This window comes from Culex quinquefasciatus, chromosome 1, assembly GCF_015732765.1.
Source record: "Culex quinquefasciatus strain JHB chromosome 1, VPISU_Cqui_1.0_pri_paternal, whole genome shotgun sequence".
Lineage (NCBI taxonomy): Eukaryota > Metazoa > Arthropoda > Insecta > Diptera > Culicidae > Culex > Culex quinquefasciatus.
The window spans coordinates 111,930,854-111,951,592 of NC_051861.1; the positions used below are offsets into that span (position 1 = coordinate 111,930,854).

Genomic DNA, 20,739 nt, shown 5'->3' on the forward strand with positions numbered 1-20,739 from the left:
CGCTGAACCTTCGTCGACTTCGGAACGAATCGCTCTCCTTACTCTCCTTCGCCAACTCGAGAGTTTAAAGAGTCAGTAGTTTGACTAGTTTTTGTATCCCTCTGTTTTGTTGTTCCTTCTCTTGTCTTCACATTGTCATCATATTCTCATCTGCATTAGCCTCGCGTGACTTCGTCGTCATCGCCGCAGCGGTCACTTGGATTGGCTTTGATTGTTGTCTCAGCCGCGAGGCCCCTCGCTATTTATAGTGTGTCTTGAGTTCTGATTTTCACTTTGTGTAATCGATACATGGGGTTGCCTGCTGCGATGTTACAAGAACATGACAAATGTTTCGATCGGTTAAGGTGCGAGCGAACGCGTTAAGGTGAAAGTTAACGCCACCGAGGAAGTGTCGCATTGCGCGGGTTTGAATAATTGCTGCGCCGGAATGCTACTTAGTGTGTAAAATAGTGTTCAGCTGCTGCCTGCAAGTCGTCGTCGGATGTACACTTCTGGCGGAATTTGTGCAACTCCGGAATCTGTTTGAAATAAATTTCAAGCCAAAGCGCGCGCGAGCGAGATCTTTTCATCATTTCGAAAAATATAAATTTTCCTCCTCTTGCAGAGTGAGAGAAAGAAGATAGTTTGTGGCAGAGGAAAAACATAAAACACGACGAGTTTGAGCGGGAGGAACGTCTTCCGGTCACGAAGGCAGAGGTTGAAGAACTTGCGCGGCGCGGCGTGACAACCAAAATAAACCAGTGTTTACAAAAGGCAAGTGAGACGACGACGAAAAAAGTCGACGTTGAAAACAAAACGTGAAAAAAAATTATACAAAAGTGCATTAAACTTCCGTATTCGGGGACTGGACACGCAGTAGGCGTAGCGCGCTGTCAACTATCAACGGGGCGGCTTGCTTTGATTGAAGTGTTTTTTGTTGTTTTGTTTTTCTACGGAGAGAAAAAAAAGTGCGTGAGTTGGGAGTTAACGAAGAGAAGTCAACAATTTAATCGTTAAACATGGCCGCTGACAAGTTACGACTAAGGTGGCAGAGGTGTGAGCAGCAGGTGTAAAGCGGGAAAGTGACCGGTCGAAAGGAGAGAGAAAGTGGAGTTACTAGAGAGAAATTAATTATTAACATAAAGGTAAGTTGAGTATTTAGATTAAAAAAAAGTTTGAATAGGGACCTAAAGCTCAATGGAAATTTTGATGTACAACGATTTAAAACACGCTTAAAAACCATTTCTGATCATTTTTTTTTATTTTAATGTAAAACAAAAAATTGACAAGACAACATTTTACGATGGATCAACTTGGAAAAAACTGTCAAATAAAACCTTTTCTATCAAGAAGGACTGCGAGGTTCATTTTTCAAAATTGATTTAAAATCCATTTTAAACTCTTTGTGGTCGTACAAAGTACAGATCTGGAGTTTTTTTTGAAAAGGTCCAATTAACCAAATTTTCAGTTTTTGCTTTTTGGGTGTTTTTTAATAACCCTGACTCAAAGCGGTTTCAAAAACACCCAAAAAGCAAAAACTGGAAATTTTGTTTATTGGACCTTTTCAAAAAAAACTCCAGAGATTGTCAAGGAAACAGATTGGCCGATGTTTGACAGATCCAAACGCGCTGGACACCAACCGCCCTTTACGCCCAGCAAAACTAGCAGTGTTGCAAGCGCAAAACATACGTTGCCAGTGCCGATTTATTTTGCATCGGCCAATCTGTTTGCCTTGACAATCTGTAGTACAAAGGGTCATTGTACTCAGAAAAAAAGCTTTATCGCTGTAAATAATAATATCAGCAATCTAAGCTTCATTTTTGGACCCAATTTCGCTTACTTTTTCAAAGGTCCTATCTATGTAGAAAACCCATGACATATTGGTTGTTTTGAAGTGTAATCTAGAAATTTCAAATAGATTATTGGTCCAATACCAGCTAACAGTATATTAGGTTGAAGGTGTTAAGGGCAGGCTAGATGAATAAGCACAGTGCAGTGCAAAAAACTAAGGGGTCGTCCTTTATTTAAATCATAGCACCCACATTTTTTAGTGTCTATGATAAAACACAGCACGCGATTCGTTTGGGGTGCTTAACAATTTCTTAAGCACGTCACATTACAAGCACTTCACTGCACGTGTGCTTATTTCCTTACGACCAAAACTCCAAGTTTGTTTTAATTGAACCAATAAGCGAAGCGAATTGAATCTTTTTTTATCACTTCAACACTGCCCTTGGGTAACACAACTATGGGATCCGAAACAACCAACGCTAATCATACACATAAATTTCTATAAAAGGGTTGCATCCCGGGGAACTCAGGTTGTCTGATTTTTATCGGGAACAAGCGCAACGGACGGACGGATTGGTGGAGGAAAAAACATTCTTTTCAAATCCAGCTTTACTCTACGATCTATGTAAATAATTAATTCTTCATTTCACAATAACATTGCATTCGCACAACACCACCAGCTCTGCTTTCTTACGGACCATTCTTGCGTTCTGGAATGAGAATCGAACCTCAACCAATTGCCTAATTTCTTGACGCGTAGTGGGGTCTTCTCCAGGAAAAACTGGGCAGAGACTATCTACACCGCTGCCCCAGGGAGAACCGCAAGGCGGGACTTGGCCACAATCTAATCCGGTGTGAAGATTTGCATCTCGAAATGTGACGGGATCGGATCATTTTCCTCAGACGTAAATTTGCAGTTTTTTTTTTCAAACGTAAAAAATGGTCAAATCAACACCAGTTGCTATAAGCACTAAAAATCAAGGGCACTGCGTGTAACTGACAAGCACTTGCACTGCACGCGAATTTTTTGCGTGCAGTACAATGTCAAAGAGCCCCCCCAATTTTTGGCTGTGCCTACTTGTCAACCCTGGTTAAGGGGTTATTCAAATATTACGTCCAGAGATTTTTAGGACACTAGACAATTGGATCCGAGATTGGATCATATCTCTCCATTCTGGGACCGTTTCTGAGTATCATAAAGGTGGGCAAATTATTTGGTCACTCCGGGATTGGTTCCGAGAAACCTGGAAAAGCCCAAATTGCCATTTGGCATAAGCCTACACTGAAATAAAAAAAGTATCAAATTCCTAAATTCTAGAAATTTTGCCTCCTTTTCTTATTATGTAATCCAAAAAACCCAATTACTAAATAAGGAAAGGAGCCAAATTCCCATAATTTAGGAATTTGATACTTTTTTTTTATTCTCAGTGTATGGATTGACATATCAAACTTCATAATATCACATGCCATGCCCTCTCTTGAATCAGTAAATCAAACTTGTTACAATTATATAAACGATAGAGCTTATTTTCCTGAGTACAATGGCCCTTTATTCGACCACAAAGGTTTTGACATCGATTTCTAAAGCAATTTTGGAAAGAAAAATAGCTTGGGAGTCTCTTTAAGGGAAAGCTTGACAGCTCGTTCCAAGGGGACCATAGTTGATCCATCGTAAAATGTTATCTTGTCAATTTATTTTGTTCGCATTAACTTAAAAGTCAGAAACCCCCGCCCCCCCCACCAAATTGAAACGAACAGAAGAGTACGAAATCATACTTAGAAGCTTGGTGCAAAAGCAGTTCAAAGTTTTTAAACTTAGTTCATTGTTGTGATTAAAATAAATCTAATAATCATGAATGAGGAAAGAAAGGCAAGATTAAAATAAGTTCAAACGCTTGTTCTGATTCTGGTGGTGTAATTGAATTTCGGTCTCAAACAAATTGGATTTACATTTCCATTAAACGAAATATTTGCTAACTTTTTAAATTTTCAATTATTTTTTTTTATTCATTTGTAAAAAAAATATGTTCGAAATTGGCAGAAAATTTAAAATCTGTTAAAATCTGGTACAGATAAAGATAAATCTGACACTTGAAAAATCTGTAATTCCTAGATTTATCTGAAAACCTGGCAACTCTTCTTTGGAATGAGTATAGTTGTTTGAAGTCTTGTGAATTTGACTCAAATTTCTATTGAAATTGAGTAAAATTCACTCAGATCTGAGTTGAATTCTACTTAGTTTTGACATTAGCCCAAACAAGCAATTTTAGACCTTGCAAATGTGAATAATTTTTGAGCAATAAAACAATAAAAATGATGATCAAGTTTGAAAAAAATATATTTTTTGTAATATCGAGAAATAAAACAACAAATCTATGTCTATCTTCATTGTTTACCAGCTCACGAATCTTAAATCTCGCCAAATTCGATTAACAAAACACAAATAAAACCCAGCAGGACAAGAACCAGAACCGACTACCAGAAGAGTTAATTATTATTTCATCGCTCTCCCCCCGATTTAGTGTATACAAACATTCCCATTTATTTTGGGCCCGTTTTCCTCCGTGCGCTCTCGATCTTTTAGCTGGTCCATTCGTTTCAAGCGGGGTAAAGTGGCAATTGAGGGTTATTTAGTTTACTTTTCGTTTGATAATAAGCTCATTTTAAATTCTTGTGACAAGCGCCATCTTTGTTTCAGCGATTCCAAAAGTGACAGCACCATTGTTGCCAACAACTGTCACATTGTCCCCTTTTTGAAAAGTTTACTTTCTTTCAAAATCGGTAGTTGCGAGCTCCCGTTTCTTGCGTGTAGTCAGTAGCTAACATCGAGTGTGTAGAACAAACGATTTGCTTGTTGATCGCAGTTGGCTGCCAAGACTTATGGACTCGTTGCCGGGCCAACACTGGATTGTTGTTGTTGTTGTGGAAAAGCGAATCTTTATCACCTCACGTTTTCCTCGCAACGCCACATTTGCGGTTTGTTTGGTTTGGCAGATGCTAAATTTTCCTCCTGAAATGTTCTTCCCGTGTAGATGCAAGATAAATGTCGAGTTAGATTGAGGTAAATAATGCCTTTTGTAACATCTGGAAAAACGGTTTTGCAGGAAAAATGCCAGGGGGTTGACACTTTGTTAGCTTTGGATTTGCAAAACTCCGGAAACTTCTAGGGTGTCGACCCCCTAGTTTAGCGCCATTGTTAGGTTTGACATTTCGCGTCAACTGTCAAAGTCAGTGTCGCAAACTTTCGTGTTCTTTGTCCACAAAGAAATGCTAATCGCTTCGCCAGACCTGCTCGCTGGAATGTTCCACCAGATAAGATCATCCCGCGAGTCTGACGTTTGACGGCTGGCCTACTCCGATCTATAGCAAAGGCCAGATGGCCTGATCTTAAATGCACGGCGGCGTGTGCAGAGAACAACACTCCTCGACAAACCGTCCTCGCGCAAATAAATGCAATCAATTCGAGCTAATCTGGCAGAGTTCTCGAGAAAATTTCATTTCAGCATAAATAGCTCTAATGATGGCCGCAGTCGGAGCGCGGTCCGGTTTAATTTCTTCTCCGTACACACCGGCTTGCCGATCGTAGTAAGCGAGCTCGCGAATTGACAGTGATGGATTTACGCGAGCGAAACACCCCTCTCCATCAGAGTTGGCCGCGGTGTTTTGGCGAATCGTGAAGCTCTACCGACTAGATTTAATGAACCTGCTTTTGTTGATGTTCCGTACCGCGTCTAGCGGCAGATTGGTCCAAAATGCACTCAGCGCTGACGTTTGACGTTTACGCTAATGGCGCTCTGCGATTGTCTCGAGGGCTACGCCAAATTGGCATCATTTGCGTGGAGTTGGCTAGCCCCTCGCGCGCTGTCAGTTACCTCTTTATTTGTAAACAATCGCGCACCGGGTGGAATTGCAATTTCTTTGCGCGAAAACAGGAAGTCGAAGCCGAAGTTGCATAAAACATCCTGTTTTGGTTGACAGCCCGCGGAGAATAATTGACAATTAAAAACAATCAACCGTGCGCCATCTTTATTGCGTGGGACGTGCCCGGCTGTCTAGCTGTGGGGAAGTCGGCGAAATTTGCAAAGAGGTTATCAGCTTGCGGGATCGAGCTGGCAGCACTGCTGCCACAGGAAGAGGACCCCGCGTGACCAGAGGTTTACGACCTGCTGAACTTCTCGCCGCTAATGAGTCGTAAAATATTGAAAATTAATAAAATTTTAGAGTCACTTGCGCATTAAGGTAAGAACAAGATTGTCCGTCAGGCCTGAACGCAAACGCAAAATTTTGCGCCTGTCATCATAGCCTGCCAGTCATCGACCATTGAACAAAGCAACCCCTGCAAATTGTTCGACTGACAGTTGATGGAAAAATCGAACTGGCACAGCGTTCTGCGTTCACCACTGCGTCGAACGGACAATCTTGTTCTTAGCTTTAGGCGAGCACCAGAACGCAGGAAGTAACGTTTAATGGCTTGCTTCGATCGTCGCGTTTGCAGGCTTGCCACAAATACAGATTTTTTTGGCACATACCAAACACTCAATCGAGTATAACTTTAAAGAATAATATTCTTACCAAAAACTGAACATGCCAAAAGATGCTAACAATGTTTATCTTTTTGGCCAATTTAACAAAAACTGCTCAAATTTATTTTAACTGTAAAAAAAAAAATCGTTTGTGTTTCGGGTCTGTGCTGAAAAATCTGTATTTGTGGCAAGCCTGCGCGTTTGTCAACGGCACACTTGAAATGTTTTTTCTCTCTCTTTCTTTCTGTCATCCCCACTTGAGGAAGCGTTCCTCTTTTTATGTAATGGAAATAAGCTTCTTTCTCCTCCCTTTTTATCAATCGTGTCTTCGTCGAGTAATTAAGCGGCAAAACCAGACGAATTAATATTCATAAACTGGTGTGTGCGTGCCGTACAAAGATGGCACTTCCGGGCCGCCGCCGAGTTCTTCCTAAAAGCTAACCGGCCTACTTTTCTTTTTTTCAAATTTCCAGAACCCCAATGCCACCTCGGGTTGGCAGCACGGCAACAATGGCAGCTGTCAACGACGACGACGTTGCCACCGCCGCCATCTTGGATTCGCGAACCACTAGTCGACCGGCGGTCATGTACAGTAGTCATAGCAATAGCACTAGTTCCGTAAGCCTACTAGGATTAGCGAGTCGCCGGCTGCGATGGGTAGTGGCCGCGGTGACTCTGTGCACAGTATTGTCCCGGGTGGACGCCGTTTGCGAGCCGGACCGCTGGTGGAACCCGGAGCGGTCCGAGTGTGTTCCCTGTCGGGTGTGCGACGAGCAGCAGCTGGTGATGCGACCCTGCCAGGAGTACATGGACACTGTGTGCGGCACCATGAAGGACCTGGACATGGATCTGGCGCAGTTGGCGCGGCCTGAGGAGAGCGGAGATAACCAGCAGCGGCACTGGAAGGAGGTAGGTCTCAAATTTTTAAAATATCAAAAAGAACAAAAAAACTGTTAATTTTGACAGTTGCAAACACGCTCCTTTGAACTTCATAACTGCTGCCAGTTTTGCAAACAAATACAAAAATAAAAATATTACAGAATCACAAAAATTGCAAAAATAACAAAAATCACAAAAATTACAAAAATTACAAAAATTACAAAAATTACAAAAATTACAAAAATTACAAAAATTACAAAAATTACAAAAATTACAAAAATTACAAAAATTACAAAAATTACAAAAATTACAAAAATTACAAAAATTACAAAAGTTACAAAATTACAAAATTACAAAATTACAAAAATTACAAAAATTACAAAAATTACAAAATTACAAAATTACAAAAATTACAAAATTACAAAATTACAAAATTACACAAATTACAAAATTACAAAAATACAAAATTACAAAAATTACAAAATTACAAAAATTACAAAAATTAAAAAATTACACAAATTACAAAAATTACAAAAATTACAAAAATTACAAAAATTACAAAAATTACAAAAATTACAAAAATTACAAAAATTACAAAAATTACAAAAATAAAAATAACAAATATTACAAAAATTATAAAAAATTTAAAAAAATTATAAAAATTACAAAAATTACAAAAAGTACAAAAATTACAAAAATTATAAAAATTACAAAAATTACAAAAATTTCAAAAATTACAAAAAATTGCATAAATACAAATTTAAGAATTCTTGAAATATTTTTTTCAAATCTTAGAAACGTTTATTTACGATTCATGAAAAATTATTCATAAAATCATGAATTGTATTACAAAAGCGTGAATTCAATTATTCACGAATTCATGAATCTAAGTTCATGACTTCTGATATTCGTTTTTCTAGTTTTCAAGCACATTTTAAAAAAATCAACAATTTCTCCCTTCTCCCCCTTCAGGAACGCCGGAAAGACGCCGCCCATCATCGCTTCCACAATGGCCGCGACCAGCGGCACCAGCAGCAACAGCACTCGCAAGGTCCGTCCAAGCCGGAGAACACCGCCGACATCATGTGGGACTGGCAGGCTGCGTCCCTGCTGCTGGCCATCATCGGCTGTCTGTTATTCTTCTTCGCGGCGGCCATCATCGCGCTCAACCAAACGCGCCAGTGGAAACGCATCGAAAAGCACTTTGACGCCGGTAAGTTGGCAGCACTGCCCCGGGTTAATTTTTTTCAATCAGCTGTCAAATTTTTCTATGAACAGGAATTGTAAGAAATTGATGAAAACAGGAAGAAATCTGAGTTGCTTTGATCATCCAGCTGTCACTTTTTTCTCAAAAATCAATCCAAGTCGGGCACCTTCCTGCTACGCATTTATCGACATCCGACCGAAATTGGTCCAACTTTTCCGCCCGGCCTGCTTGGATGACTTTTTCCAACTTTTTAGCAGCCACTTTAGTGCGACGGTCCGCGAAAAAATGGCCACTTCCACGTGTTTCGACGCGACGGCAGCCGGAACGGATCCCAATTTGGCAGACATTTTGGCCTCGGTCGGTCGGTCGGTGTCAAAAACTTTCCGCTGCCGCTGTCGACATAAATAGTGTAAATTGCCAGTTGTTGGGATGGATCGATGGACGGAAAGACAGATGGATGGATTGCGGCTCTTAGTTTTGGTCGGTTAATGTTGCTCTTAAATGGGTAATCATTTGGATTTTAGGAAGAAACTTTCTTTAAATTTAGGGCAAAACTTTTGGCAACACTGCTTCTTCAAGCAAACTGTCAAAATACACTCAACCTAAAAGTTGATCAAAGTTGGGATAAACACAGAAAAAAACATAAATTTAAGAAAGAAATTTGGCAACACTACTTCTGGTTGCTGTCAAAATCGAACTGTCAAAAAGTTGAGCAAAATTGGGTTAGAAATAAAAAATCTCTAAAAATGTGTTTTCCCCCTCTCATTTATGTGTTCTCCATCCAGGAGAACACGATCATTAATATTCTTGCCCAGCGGCCAAAGTAAACAGTCCGGCACGAGATTCCGGTTCGTTAGAAATCGCTGCCGTCATCGTAGTAGACTAGCCGACGGTAAATCACACACTCGCCGCGCACTGCGGATCTAGTGAGCGTAGTCGAAAAAGCAAACCAAAAACAAGTGTGTTTTTGCTTACCCATTTTTGACAATCTGGCATCACTTGCTGGAATCTGTCAAATTTGACGTTTAAAAGTAAAGAGTCTCTTATTTCATAATTCAATGAATTTTCCAACTAAATTTCAAGCCAAATTTTGGATTTCTTCCAAGATTTGACCGGAACTTGCTGCGCAACCGGCTGATAAACAAAACTCGTGAGCTAATGCTTCCAAAAATAAGCAACCACTCTTCAGCGGAACCATAAATTACCGCAGCTCACGGCGAAATAATAACATCCACAACTCTCAAAAAATAGTTTATTTTCTGTTCCCCTCAAATTACTTCCGCTTCTCGAAAGGTTCCGATCTGTAATGTGATCACTTACACGACTTTATTACACACCCCCAATCGGCGATTGACGTTTGTCGGCACGCCGTCTTTTTCGGGTTTCCGCCCACTCCGATTCGGCAATTCGGCGGAAGTTCAACTTCCGCCGCAAGAACTTCGTTTTTTTTTCAGAACGCACAATAAAAGTGCGTGCCCGTTGGGCACGCGCCTTCTCCCAGACGGAAAAGGGGGGCGCCTGGCGGGCGTTTTGTCTTGGGCGCTGCACTTAGCTGCGCAAGACGTCTGGCAGATTTTCCCCCCGACTGGCCCAAGAATGTTGCCAGAATTCTGGCGAATATGCAACAAACCGGTCGTGCACGGTTCAACCGATTGAACCGATTGGTTTTTGTGCCAGACAGCTGTGTGTTATTCCGCCAGATTTTTGCCAGATTCGTCGGGCGTCACGCAAAACCTGGCTAAAAGAAATGTGCCAAGTGTGTCTGAACTGCACGACAAACGTCCGCCTGCGCCAGACACTCAAATTTACCAGATTTTTTTCCGACCGGGCTTCGATGAGCGCGTGACATTTCCAGATACAGCTACTTTGACAGTTTCTTCGTTTTCTTTCCAGACATGGAAGCGCTGTCGGCGCAGCTGATGAACCATCTGTCCAGCATGCAGCAGCTCGAGAACGGGTCCATCTTCCTGGACGACGTGATCGGGCCGGAGCGGTTTCGTTCCGGCGGTGGTGGGTCCACCAGCAGCACCAGTGGCCTGCTTGGCAACAGTGGCGTTCACCACCATCACCACCACCACCCGATCGAGGTGCGTTGCGTCTACTTGGATCAGCTGTTAGGTGAGTTTGATTTTTTTTTTTTTTTTTTTGGGGAGTGTCAAATACGTTGTGAAGTGGAATACTGGCAGCACTGCTTGCGGACTGTCAAAATATTGCGGGGTTTTCAGGTTTTTACTCAAGTTTAACTCGTACATTTTTCATAAAACTACGAAAATTTTTTTTTTTAATTTTCTTATAACTTCATAATTTGAGTTTTTAGACAAAAAAAGTGGTATATCTTTCGAAAAAAAGTGAATAAATTCCGATACCCATATTGTAAAAAATAATTTTTTGATACTTTTTTAAATTTTGAGTATTTCAAAAATGTGTTATAACTTTCGAAATGTATGAAAAACTCACGATCATTATTTTCAAATCAATGACGAAAATTAGCCAAATGTTTACCAAATGTAATTTAATGAAAAACTAGCAACACTTTCTTCGAGTTGAAAAGTGTAAAAACATTTCACTTTTTGAATTTCTACTTAGCTTAATGTTAAATTGTTTGTATCTTTCTCAAAACAGTACACTAACTTAAAACCCCGAAAATCTGACAGCTGCCACAATTTGAAATTTTTGATTAGGTTCGGCATTGACAAAAACTGAGTGATTTGAAATGAAGGTTTAGTTTGAGCTCAAATTTCGTACAATCTTATTTAAAATTATAAGGGGTCCGTCAAAATGTGGGTGGAAACTTAATCAGTTATTGTGAATTTCAGAGTTAAATTAATCCAAATTTGTCAATTGGCCGCAAAACTCTTTAAAAAATATGGTTCAGCAAAACTTGGCAAATCCCTCATAAATTAAACCAATCGAAGAACTAGTAACACTGGCTTTGATTTGAGAAATGTTCAAAACATTGCACGTTATTAAGATATTTATCAAGTTTGTATACAATTTGGACTTCAATTAAGTCATTTTTAAGAAACAATATAACTTAAATCTGTCCAAAGTTGAATGAATCGAAAAACTGGCAACAATGCCTTCGATTTTAGAAATGTTAATTCTTGGCACGTTTTTAGGATATTGATCAAGTTTGTATATTTGAAACGGCCTAACTCAAATCAGCCCAAAGCTCTTTAAACCGGAAAACTAGCAACATTGCCTTTAGGTTGAGAAATATCAAATCATTTTTCGTTTTTGGGATTTTAATCAAATTTGTATAAAATTTGAACCTAACAAAAGACTAATTTTATGGTTTGACCCTGCAAGGATAAAAAATGTGGCAGTGCTGCCATTTTTTTAAATAATATTTTGTAACACTTTGAAATAATTGTCGAAAAAATATTCACTTCATTTTTAGATGCAAAATCAGATTTGAAATCAAAAAGTCAATATTCATATAAATTTGACTAAGAAAATGAGAAGTGGCTGAAATATAGCCAAAAAGCAAAGCAATCGACTTAAACGACCCCCGGGCAACGATGCCAGATTATTTTATGGGAGATCTGTATTTTCTTGAAAATAAATCTGTATTTTATCTGTGTCATGTCAAATTCGAAACCAGTATAGATTTTTTAAAGACTTTTACAACAGATTTAGGCTTTTGAATCATATTAAAGCATAATTAAATTACTATATACCTAGTTGAAATTTTGAAATCAAATTGTTTAAAAAAAAATCTATATCTACAGATTTTTGTAACTTTCCGGATCGAAATATCTGTATAATACAGATTTGTCTGTAAATCTGATATGGCTGCCCCCGGGTCTTTTGTGGTCTCTGTTGAAAGTTTGTGCTCATTTCTAGACATTAAAAAAATTAACTTCGCGATCCTTCTTCACAGAAAAGGTCCTTCCTGACATCTCGTTCCAAGGAGAACATAGTTGATCCATCGAATAAATGTTGGCTTGTCATTTTTTGTTTATGCATTTAAATGAAAAAAGTGATTTTTGGCGTGTTTTTTAGTTTTTTTTTAATTTTTAAGTTTTTAAATGAGTTTTTGACATTTAATTTTTTTTTAATTTTAAATTTATGTATTCAAAAATTATTTTTAAAGATGAAACCTTTGAATTGTCAAGTTTAGGAATTATCAAATAAAGTTCTTTTATATGAGATTTTTAGAATATTAAGATTTCTTAAAATCAAGATGTAGACAATTTCGAGAAAAAAATGGGGTAGATTATTCTTTAATTTGAATGATTTAAAATTTTAGAAGTTTTGATTTTCCAAAGTTTTGAGTTTCAAATTTATATACATGAATTGTATCAACGAATTTTGAATCAGTTAATTTTAAAATTTATATTTTTTAATTTTTATTGTTGAAACTTTTGAATTTTTAAATTCAAGAATTATAAATTTTAGTTCTTTTATATGAGATTTTTGAAATATTGGGATTTCTTAAATTCAAAATTTAGGCAACTTTGGAAAATAAATAAATTTGGGTTGATTATTCTTTAATTTAAATGATATAAAATTTTAGTTTTGATTTTCCAAATTTTTGAATTTCAAGTTGATATATTCATGAATTTTGAATTTGTTAATTTTAAATTTATGATTTTTTATTTTCAAAGTAAAAACCTTTAAATAAAAAAAAAACGTTCTTTTATTTGAGAGTTTCAAAATATTAATTAGGCAATTTAAGAAGTTTTGATTTCCCAAATTTGCATTTCAAATTTACAAATTTATAAATTTATGACTTTTGAATTTTAATTTAAAAACAATCAATTTCGAACTTGTAATTTTTGAAATGTTAGAATTTTTTTTTTAATTTTCAGGTTTTGAATTTGAACTGTGAAATATAGTTTTTTTTGTTTGAAATCTCCACAGTTTTAAAATTTATGTTTTTTTTTCAAAACGTCTAGAGTAAAAATAAAAATTTGGTTCAATTCTTAAATTTGAATGTTTCAAAACAAATTTAAAAAGTGATTTTATGGTTTTTATTTAATTTGCAAAGTAATTTTTAAACTTATTATGTTTCGTTTTTCATGTTTTTTTATTTCTTTTTCTTTCGAATTAAAAAAAATATTTTCTCAGTCTTTAATTGTAAGCTTTTTTTTAAAATTTATGAATTTTTGAATTCCAAATTTTGTAGTTTTTAAATTTTTGAATATTTAAACCTTCTGAAATCGCGTGTTTTGGCGTTGCAAGCAGTATCAAAAGAAAGTAAAATTTGACAGCTACACTATGTCTCTTTCCAAATCAATTTCAAGTGAGTACCCTGTAAGAATTCTGGCTTGTGCCAAAATCAACTCGAAGCTCGAGCTCATCCAATTGATAGAATTGGGAGTCTGGAAAGTTACTGCTGACTTTGATCTAGTAACAAAAAAAACCTTTAATCGTTCGAAGATCAACTAGCTTGTTTACCACCCCAGCATAAACAATAGAGTTGCAGGAAAAAAAACGGTCCTGTAAACCAGAACCCAACCTTCAGCGCGAAATCAAGGCAAAAATCCATTAGGAATGATGGACAAACAACCGGTGCCGCCGCTGGCGGCCCGCTAATTAACCTCAAAAGACCGATTCCTGTGTTGAGTCTGGCGCCGCTTGATGGAAGCTTCGCTACGGGCGTAATGGTTTGTTTTGACAGCGTGCGACGTCGGTGGAAAAATGTTTTTCTCACAAGCTGCGAAATTTTCCACCGCGTGACATTCCAAAGCTTTGACGGATGGACGAAAAAGGGTGTTAGCTCGCCGCAAAGTTGACAGATTTAAAATTCCACTCACGCCTTTGCGAGCTCACGCGCGCACTTTTGTGCTAAAACAGTTTTCGACGCACTTGTTTGCCTCGTTTTGATGAATGGAACAAGACAATAAAACCATCGAGTCGCGTAAGATTTCCTAAAAAGTGATAAGTCGAGTAGTTTGGAGGGGTTTTGCCGCGCCATTTTGAAACACACACTCATTTACACGGATCTTACGCCACGGTTGATTTATTCGGTTGTTTTAGCAGTTTTCCTGCGTGCTCACTCGGGACTAACAACAGGTTAAAATTTCAAGCCGATCCGTGCCACCGTACGTGACGAGAAGGCAGCCAAAAATGCGAGGTGGACACAAGGTGAAAATGTCAAATTCGGCAGAAATGCAACCGAAAAAAAAACACAATTGGTATGCAGACGGTGCACCGTCCGAAAATGGCATTATTTGCGTCGCTTGCGACGCGAATTCAAAGTGATAATTGTTAAAATTATAAAATCAAAGAACCACCCTACAATTCCCAGTAGCTCAACCACAGACATCAAACAGACATAAATCGATCGCCAGTTGTTGATGTTGTTTGTGCATTCCGGACTCGAGAGAACCCCGTCTTCTTTGATGGTTGTCCTCAATGAGGTTATGTGCTCGGCATGTCAAACCAAATGAGCACCGGCCAAATAGAATAGATTTTTGCGCACTCGAGGTATCGTCGCGTCATTCGCAGATTAGCGCTGACATGGCGCGCACCTGGCCAAGACCTCGTTTATTCTCGGGGAAGGGAGACATCGCGGCCTCGGATCATAGAGCGATGATCTAGATCGAGCTAGGTGATTCAATTTGACGCTTGAGTTTTATGGGAGACTCTGATTCGAAAAAAAAAGTCTTTATTTTGCTAGAACTTTTAAAACGTGTATTGTTTTGACAGCTCGCTACTCGAAAGCATTCAAAATTCAGGATTGGAAGTGATTTTTTTAGAAATGTGCTTGATTGGAAAAGAAGTTTGACACAAACATGGATAAAATAAATTCATTCTTGATTATAAATTTGCTAAATTTGCATTTGCATTCATTTTTCCTGCTTCCTTTAATTTTTGAGGCTATATTTTAAACTAAACGAAGTCTAAATTCATGAATATATTAATTTGAAATTAAAAAAATCAGAAAATCTTAACTTCTAAAATTTTAAATCATTCAAATTGATGAATAATCTCATATAAAAGTACTAATTCTATAATTTTTAAATTTAAAAATTTAATGGTTTCATTTAAAAAAAAATTAAAATTAAAAACAAAAATTCAAACAATTTAAAAAAATGGTAATAAATAAGATTTAGAATTCGATTTTAAAATTTAAATTTGTAATCATAAATTAATAAATCTGAAATTAGCAATATCAAAATTTCTAAATTTTTGAAACTTTTAAACTAAAGAACTATAAACACCTTTTTTAAAAAAAAAATTCAAATGTTTTTTTAATTGTCAAAATTTTCAAAATTCAGATGGTTTTGAAAAATTTACAAAAAATTTAAAATAAAAATTTAAAATAACAAATTCAAAATTCATGAATATATCAATTTGAAATTCAAAAATTTGGAAAATCTCACTTAAAACATCAAAATTATAAAGAAACAAAAATACAACAAATTTAAAAAAAAATCATGTTTTTTAGAACAAGATTAAAAAATTTCAATTCCTAATCATTAATTGAGTAATCTGAAATTTGCAAAATCAAAATTTAAAAATTATTAAAAACTTCCAAATTAAAGAACTACCAACACCAATTAAAAAAAAATAATTCCAAATGTTTTGAAAATTTCAAAATTTTTAAAAATTCTAAAGATTCAAAACATTAAAAATTTTCTAAAAATTAAAATAAAAAAGACAAAATATTCAAAAATTCATAAATTCATTTTTTTTTTAATAATAAAAAAAATTTAAATAATTTGAAAATCGAAAAATATAAAAATTAAAAAGTTATCTAAAATTATGAAGTCTATAATTCATAAATTTTAATTCTTTAATTCTAATTCCAAGGTCTAAAATCTTATATCTGAATTTTGAAATCTAAATGTCTTAAATCAAAATTTAAAAAAAATCTTAAATTCTATTATATCAAATTCTTAAATTCTAAAAAATGTATTTTTTCAAACATTCAAAATTCTTAAAATCCAAATATTTGAATTCTAAATTTTGGTTTCAAAAATTTCTAAACTCTTATTATTAAAGATTTTTTTTGTATAAGAATGCTATCAATTTTTAAATTCTTAAATTTAGAACATTTTAAAATTCCAAAAAACTTCCAAAGTTTTCAAATTAACCTCATACTAGAAAAAAAATAATTCAAAAACCTCATACTAGAAAAAAATATTTTTTTAGAATCAAATATTTAAAAATTCGTAAATTTCAATTAAAGCATTACATTGCTTATTGCGAGATAAAATCACGTTTCTCCATCGCTGTGAGTGACAGGAGATAATTGCCGCCTAACTGCCGCAGTGTAAATATCAGCAACCCGGTCGGAAATGGCGGACACAATTCTGGCGTTCGTCTGGGGGCTTGCGCCAGCCATCTGGCAGAATTTCCCCCAGATTCACCCCAGATTTCTGCCATGGTTTCTGGCGAATATGACACAAACCGGTCGTGCACGGTTCAACCGATTGAACCGGTTGATTTTTGTGCCAGATAGCTGGTAGAACTTTCGCCAGATTCATCTGGCGTTACGTCTAGGATAAGTGTGCCAAGTGTGTCTGAACTGCACGACAAACGTCCGCCAGCGCCAGACACTCAAATTTACCAGATTATTTTCCGAGTGGGAAGTTGAACTGAAATTCTGCGTTGATTTGGCTGTCAACTTGGTTTGTTTTGAATATTTTCCAAAAAGTCAGCTGAAAACTCAAGGCAACCTTCGACAACAGCCAAAAATTTGTTCTGCGGTTGTCATGCGGCTGTCATGCGACCATTATCTTGCGGTCGTATCACCGCGCGTGAACTCTAATTATTAACGCCCGCAGTAATACCAATTTTATAATTCAAAGCATTTCGTGAAGATTACCAAAATTTTGACAAGCGTCTTGATCAAAACCCACTAAAATTTTAAATATCAAACAAAGCGATGTGACTTGGCAACCATGGCCTACTTGACATCGCGCAACTGTCACTCTTCGAGCTTGAGCAATCGCCCAAAAGTGATTAATCACACATAGACGACAAAGATCCCCCAGGCAGGCAGTGTCAACGCCTACTTATTGACAGCTGCTGCACCATAAATAACGACACAAAATGTGTCCTCCAATTGAAACAATCACATTTTTGTGTTGCTGTAATTATGGCGTTCCAAACACCTTCGGACTTGATTGGTCGCGCGCAATAAATATTGATCGCTTCGTTTTTTCTTCTTCTTTTCTCATTTTCAGATGGCAAAGGCTGCACCAAACAGCAGGGCCCCGGCAACCTGTACATCGAGGAGCACCAGGGGGGAGGAGCAGCCCCGCCCGGGAACAATGGCCCGTCGGCCGGAAGTGCAACCACGCTGACGACGGCCGGCCGAATGTACTAAACGCAATGAGGAAGAGTCAGCTTATTTTTTTTTGAGGTTATTTGACGTGTCAAATCGCCTTCGCTCTCTGTTGTCAATTCAGTGCGTAGAAATTATAGGGTTTTAAGTATGGGGTATGTTTTCAACTGTACAAATCATGCTTCCCGGGAGGGAAATTTCGATTTAAGTGAAATAATAAAAACGTAATATATTCTGTTTTTTATCTAGTTTTTAGCAAGCTGAACAAAAGTATTGCATCAACTACCTGTCGAAGTCAGTCGAATCACATTTTAAGCACCAGTTTGTAGACTTTATCATGTATGTAGCAGCCTTCTAGGAAGTGCCTTGCTTAGAAACTACTCACGAATAAACCATGACAGAAAGAAATGTTTATATTTTACCCTTTAGAAGAGTAGAACCGCACTAACTTTTCAAGCCATAAGTGTAAATATAATCTTGAAGTTAATCTAGTAGGCAGGGAGAAAGTTTGAGACTCTTCTTGAAAAGAAGAGCTTGTCAAATGTCAATGCAGTGGAACGTCCAAAACTTACGTAGCAATCATTTAAAAATAAAAATAAATCACCGGAAAATTTCCTAAAATTAGAAAGTAAACCTGCAAATTAGGCAGCAGCGCCAAATTCCAGCGTGAGTCAATTACAAATCGTGTAGGAATTCGAACAACACTGTTTCGATTGTGGACGTTAAAGGGCACGCGTCCAAAAAACAACGCACCGCTTGCAAAACGAAAAATAAAACTTCAACCTCAAGCCAGCTTTCTGCGCCGCTTTGTACAACTGTTGTTTACGTTTTTTTTACTTCGCCGAAAACCCTTTTGCGCTGACGTCAGCGCGATTGGTCGCCATAATGGCGGCCGTTTGACAGCTCCTCCGACGCTATAATTTTCTCACGGCTCGCTTCGGTTTTCGTGGAAGAAAATCGTTCCGATTTTCACGGCAACCAACTCGAAGGTAAACAAACGGTTGCTTTGATCAAATTTGAACTTTTTTCCTTCAAATTATAGCTAACGAAACGATAAAAAAGGCGGGTAAGTAAAAAAAAGAAAGAAGGAAAAAATCCCAACTGACTTTCTGATGTCTCGCAGAGATGTAAACATTTCGCGGCAGATTAAGCCGCCCTGATGTTCGACCGGCTTAACTTGTTCCAGAACATGTGTGTGTGCGCACCCGCTTCACTGAAAGATTTGTGTTATTATTTTTCCCCCTTTTCCAGTGCCATTAACCAAACCTCAGATGTTTGAGCGTTGCAGCTGTTTCGAATTTCCAGCTTCAAAAAAGCGCGTTGCGTAATGTACGGTGACGCCCCCGCTCGCAAATCTGCTGCGCCAAACTGGAATTTTATTGCTAACAATCAAAGTGTCGAGCTCACCTGTTGCAAATTCAACAAAACTAAATTGCGTTTGCCTTTTGTGGAGAAATCGCGAAAACGTGTCCCCACGCGGAACTTCCCGTCATCATCCACCGGACAGGTATTGAAGCTGCGAAATTAGCACTTCAATTGGACGTGCACTGGCGAGTAATTAAAGTTTGACGATTGATTGTGGTTTTATGGCGGGCGATCCGAGTTGGCAACACGAGTTGCGAATTTTTGCGAGAGTTGTCACAGCTGGCTGCTGTGACAGCGACAAATTGGTTAACTCGAATTTCGCTACTCAGAATGTCCGCTAATTCGAAAGCTCGCTAATTCGAACGTATTCGAATTTAAAAAGCACTCAAACGTTAATACTGAGTTGTCAAAATAATGTTTTCATTTCGATCCATTGTTCGCCGATTTTCGAACACGTGGTTTCGGGGTTTTTACAGCTGTTAGTCGTTCTTTGGGTTCGCTAATTCAAATGCAGTTCCATTAACGAATCCGCTCTGTACTATGCAAATCAAAATATTTGATTATAAACGTCAAATTGACAGTTCTAACGCAACGTGTAAATCTGTCAATACTACACTGTTCTACCTTTTGAGTGCACTGCCCATGTTCGCATAAATGTCCCATATAAGTAAGTTGCTTAATGCTTATGCGTTCTTTTCAAATGATGCTCCAGAAGTGTCACCAGAGCAAGTGGGATAAACTGTTTGTTTACATAAAAGGTTGCGCTTTTTGTCTTGTAATCTGAAGTAAACAAAAGTAAATTCTTCCAATGACCCATGAAGCGTATCGGGGCCGCAAAGCGGATTCAGTGGCTATTTCTTAACTGAATGTTAACATGTTAAGGCTATTGTTAACACTCCATAGGTCGCCTTCCCTAAGGTCTCGTGATAAGGTCCAGCTTGTGATGATACACTACCTTCACTTTACTAAGCAAACGAATACTGAAGGGAATCGAATCGATGAATGATCCGTTTGCCCATGATTATCAACACACTTGTAAAAATAAAGTAAATATTTTTATCGGATTACATGACGAATTGAAAAGCTACTACAGTCGACTCTCTGGCTGTCGATCTTCTCGATATCAATATTGCTCCTGCTGTATTTTTTTAGTCTCTTCCAATTGCTTTGATTTTTCGTTCTATAATTTGATAACTCTCGCTCTCAACGGTCCCTTCAACATCGACAACGAGAGAGTCCACTGTACATGAAAGAAAAAAAATAGTATAAAAAACTTCCTTTTTAATTAAAGCGAGTTGTTTTTTATAGTAATACCAGTCTTGAAGTTGATTTTAGAGAAAAAATAGGACTTCTTTTTAATTTTAGAAATAGCGTCCATAAATTACCATTGTAGAACTTAAAACATAAAGATAAGATTTTTGTTATATTTGGACACCTAAAAGGTCCGTATTAAAAACAACAAATATATATTTTGACAAATTTCAAAATTTTTTTGAAGGTGTCAGCCTAATTTTCATTATTTATCAAATAACGATATCTCGGCAACATCCAGTTTAATCACTAGCGTGCACAGGGTGGGGCAACAGGGGGCAACTGCCCCACCATCCTCAGAATTTTGTTCTAAATTTGGTCAGGGGGTGTCCACACATGACGTATTTTTCAAAACGTTCATATTATTGCCCCACCTTTCTCATAGAGCTGGGCACGCTAGTGAGTTTAATATCAATGTTAAATTGAAACTTTTTTTTTCT

At 37.3% G+C, this 20,739-nt stretch overlaps 1 protein-coding gene across 2 annotated transcripts; it reads left to right on the forward strand.

Moving 5' to 3' along the window:
• On the forward strand, nt 1–18,435 carry LOC6050932 (tumor necrosis factor receptor superfamily member wengen). Of its 2 annotated transcripts, XM_038248407.1 has the most exons (6): nt 9–71; nt 605–1,124; nt 6,767–7,202; nt 8,145–8,385; nt 10,273–10,497; nt 17,523–18,435. In XM_038248407.1, the coding sequence occupies exons 3-6, from the start codon at nt 6,774–6,776 to the stop codon at nt 17,663–17,665; spliced, it is 1,038 nt and encodes a 345-aa protein (XP_038104335.1). In that variant the 5' UTR covers nt 9–71; nt 605–1,124; nt 6,767–6,773; the 3' UTR covers nt 17,666–18,435. The 2 variants fall into 2 exon arrangements, with proteins under 2 accessions (XP_038104334.1, XP_038104335.1); XM_038248406.1 differs by having other exon boundaries at nt 1–1,124.
• The last annotated feature ends 2,304 nt before the right edge of the window (nt 18,436–20,739 follow it).

Coding starts and splice junctions, on each gene's coding strand:
- LOC6050932 (XM_038248406.1), top strand. CDS start 6,774: ATGCCACCTCGGGTTGGCAGCACGGCAACAATGGCAGCTGTCAACGAC. Junction 8,386..10,272: donor CGAAAAGCACTTTGACGCCG/GTAAGTTGGCAG, acceptor TTTTCTTTCCAG/ACATGGAAGCGCTGTCGGCG. Junction 10,498..17,522: donor CTACTTGGATCAGCTGTTAG/GTGAGTTTGATT, acceptor TCTCATTTTCAG/ATGGCAAAGGCTGCACCAAA.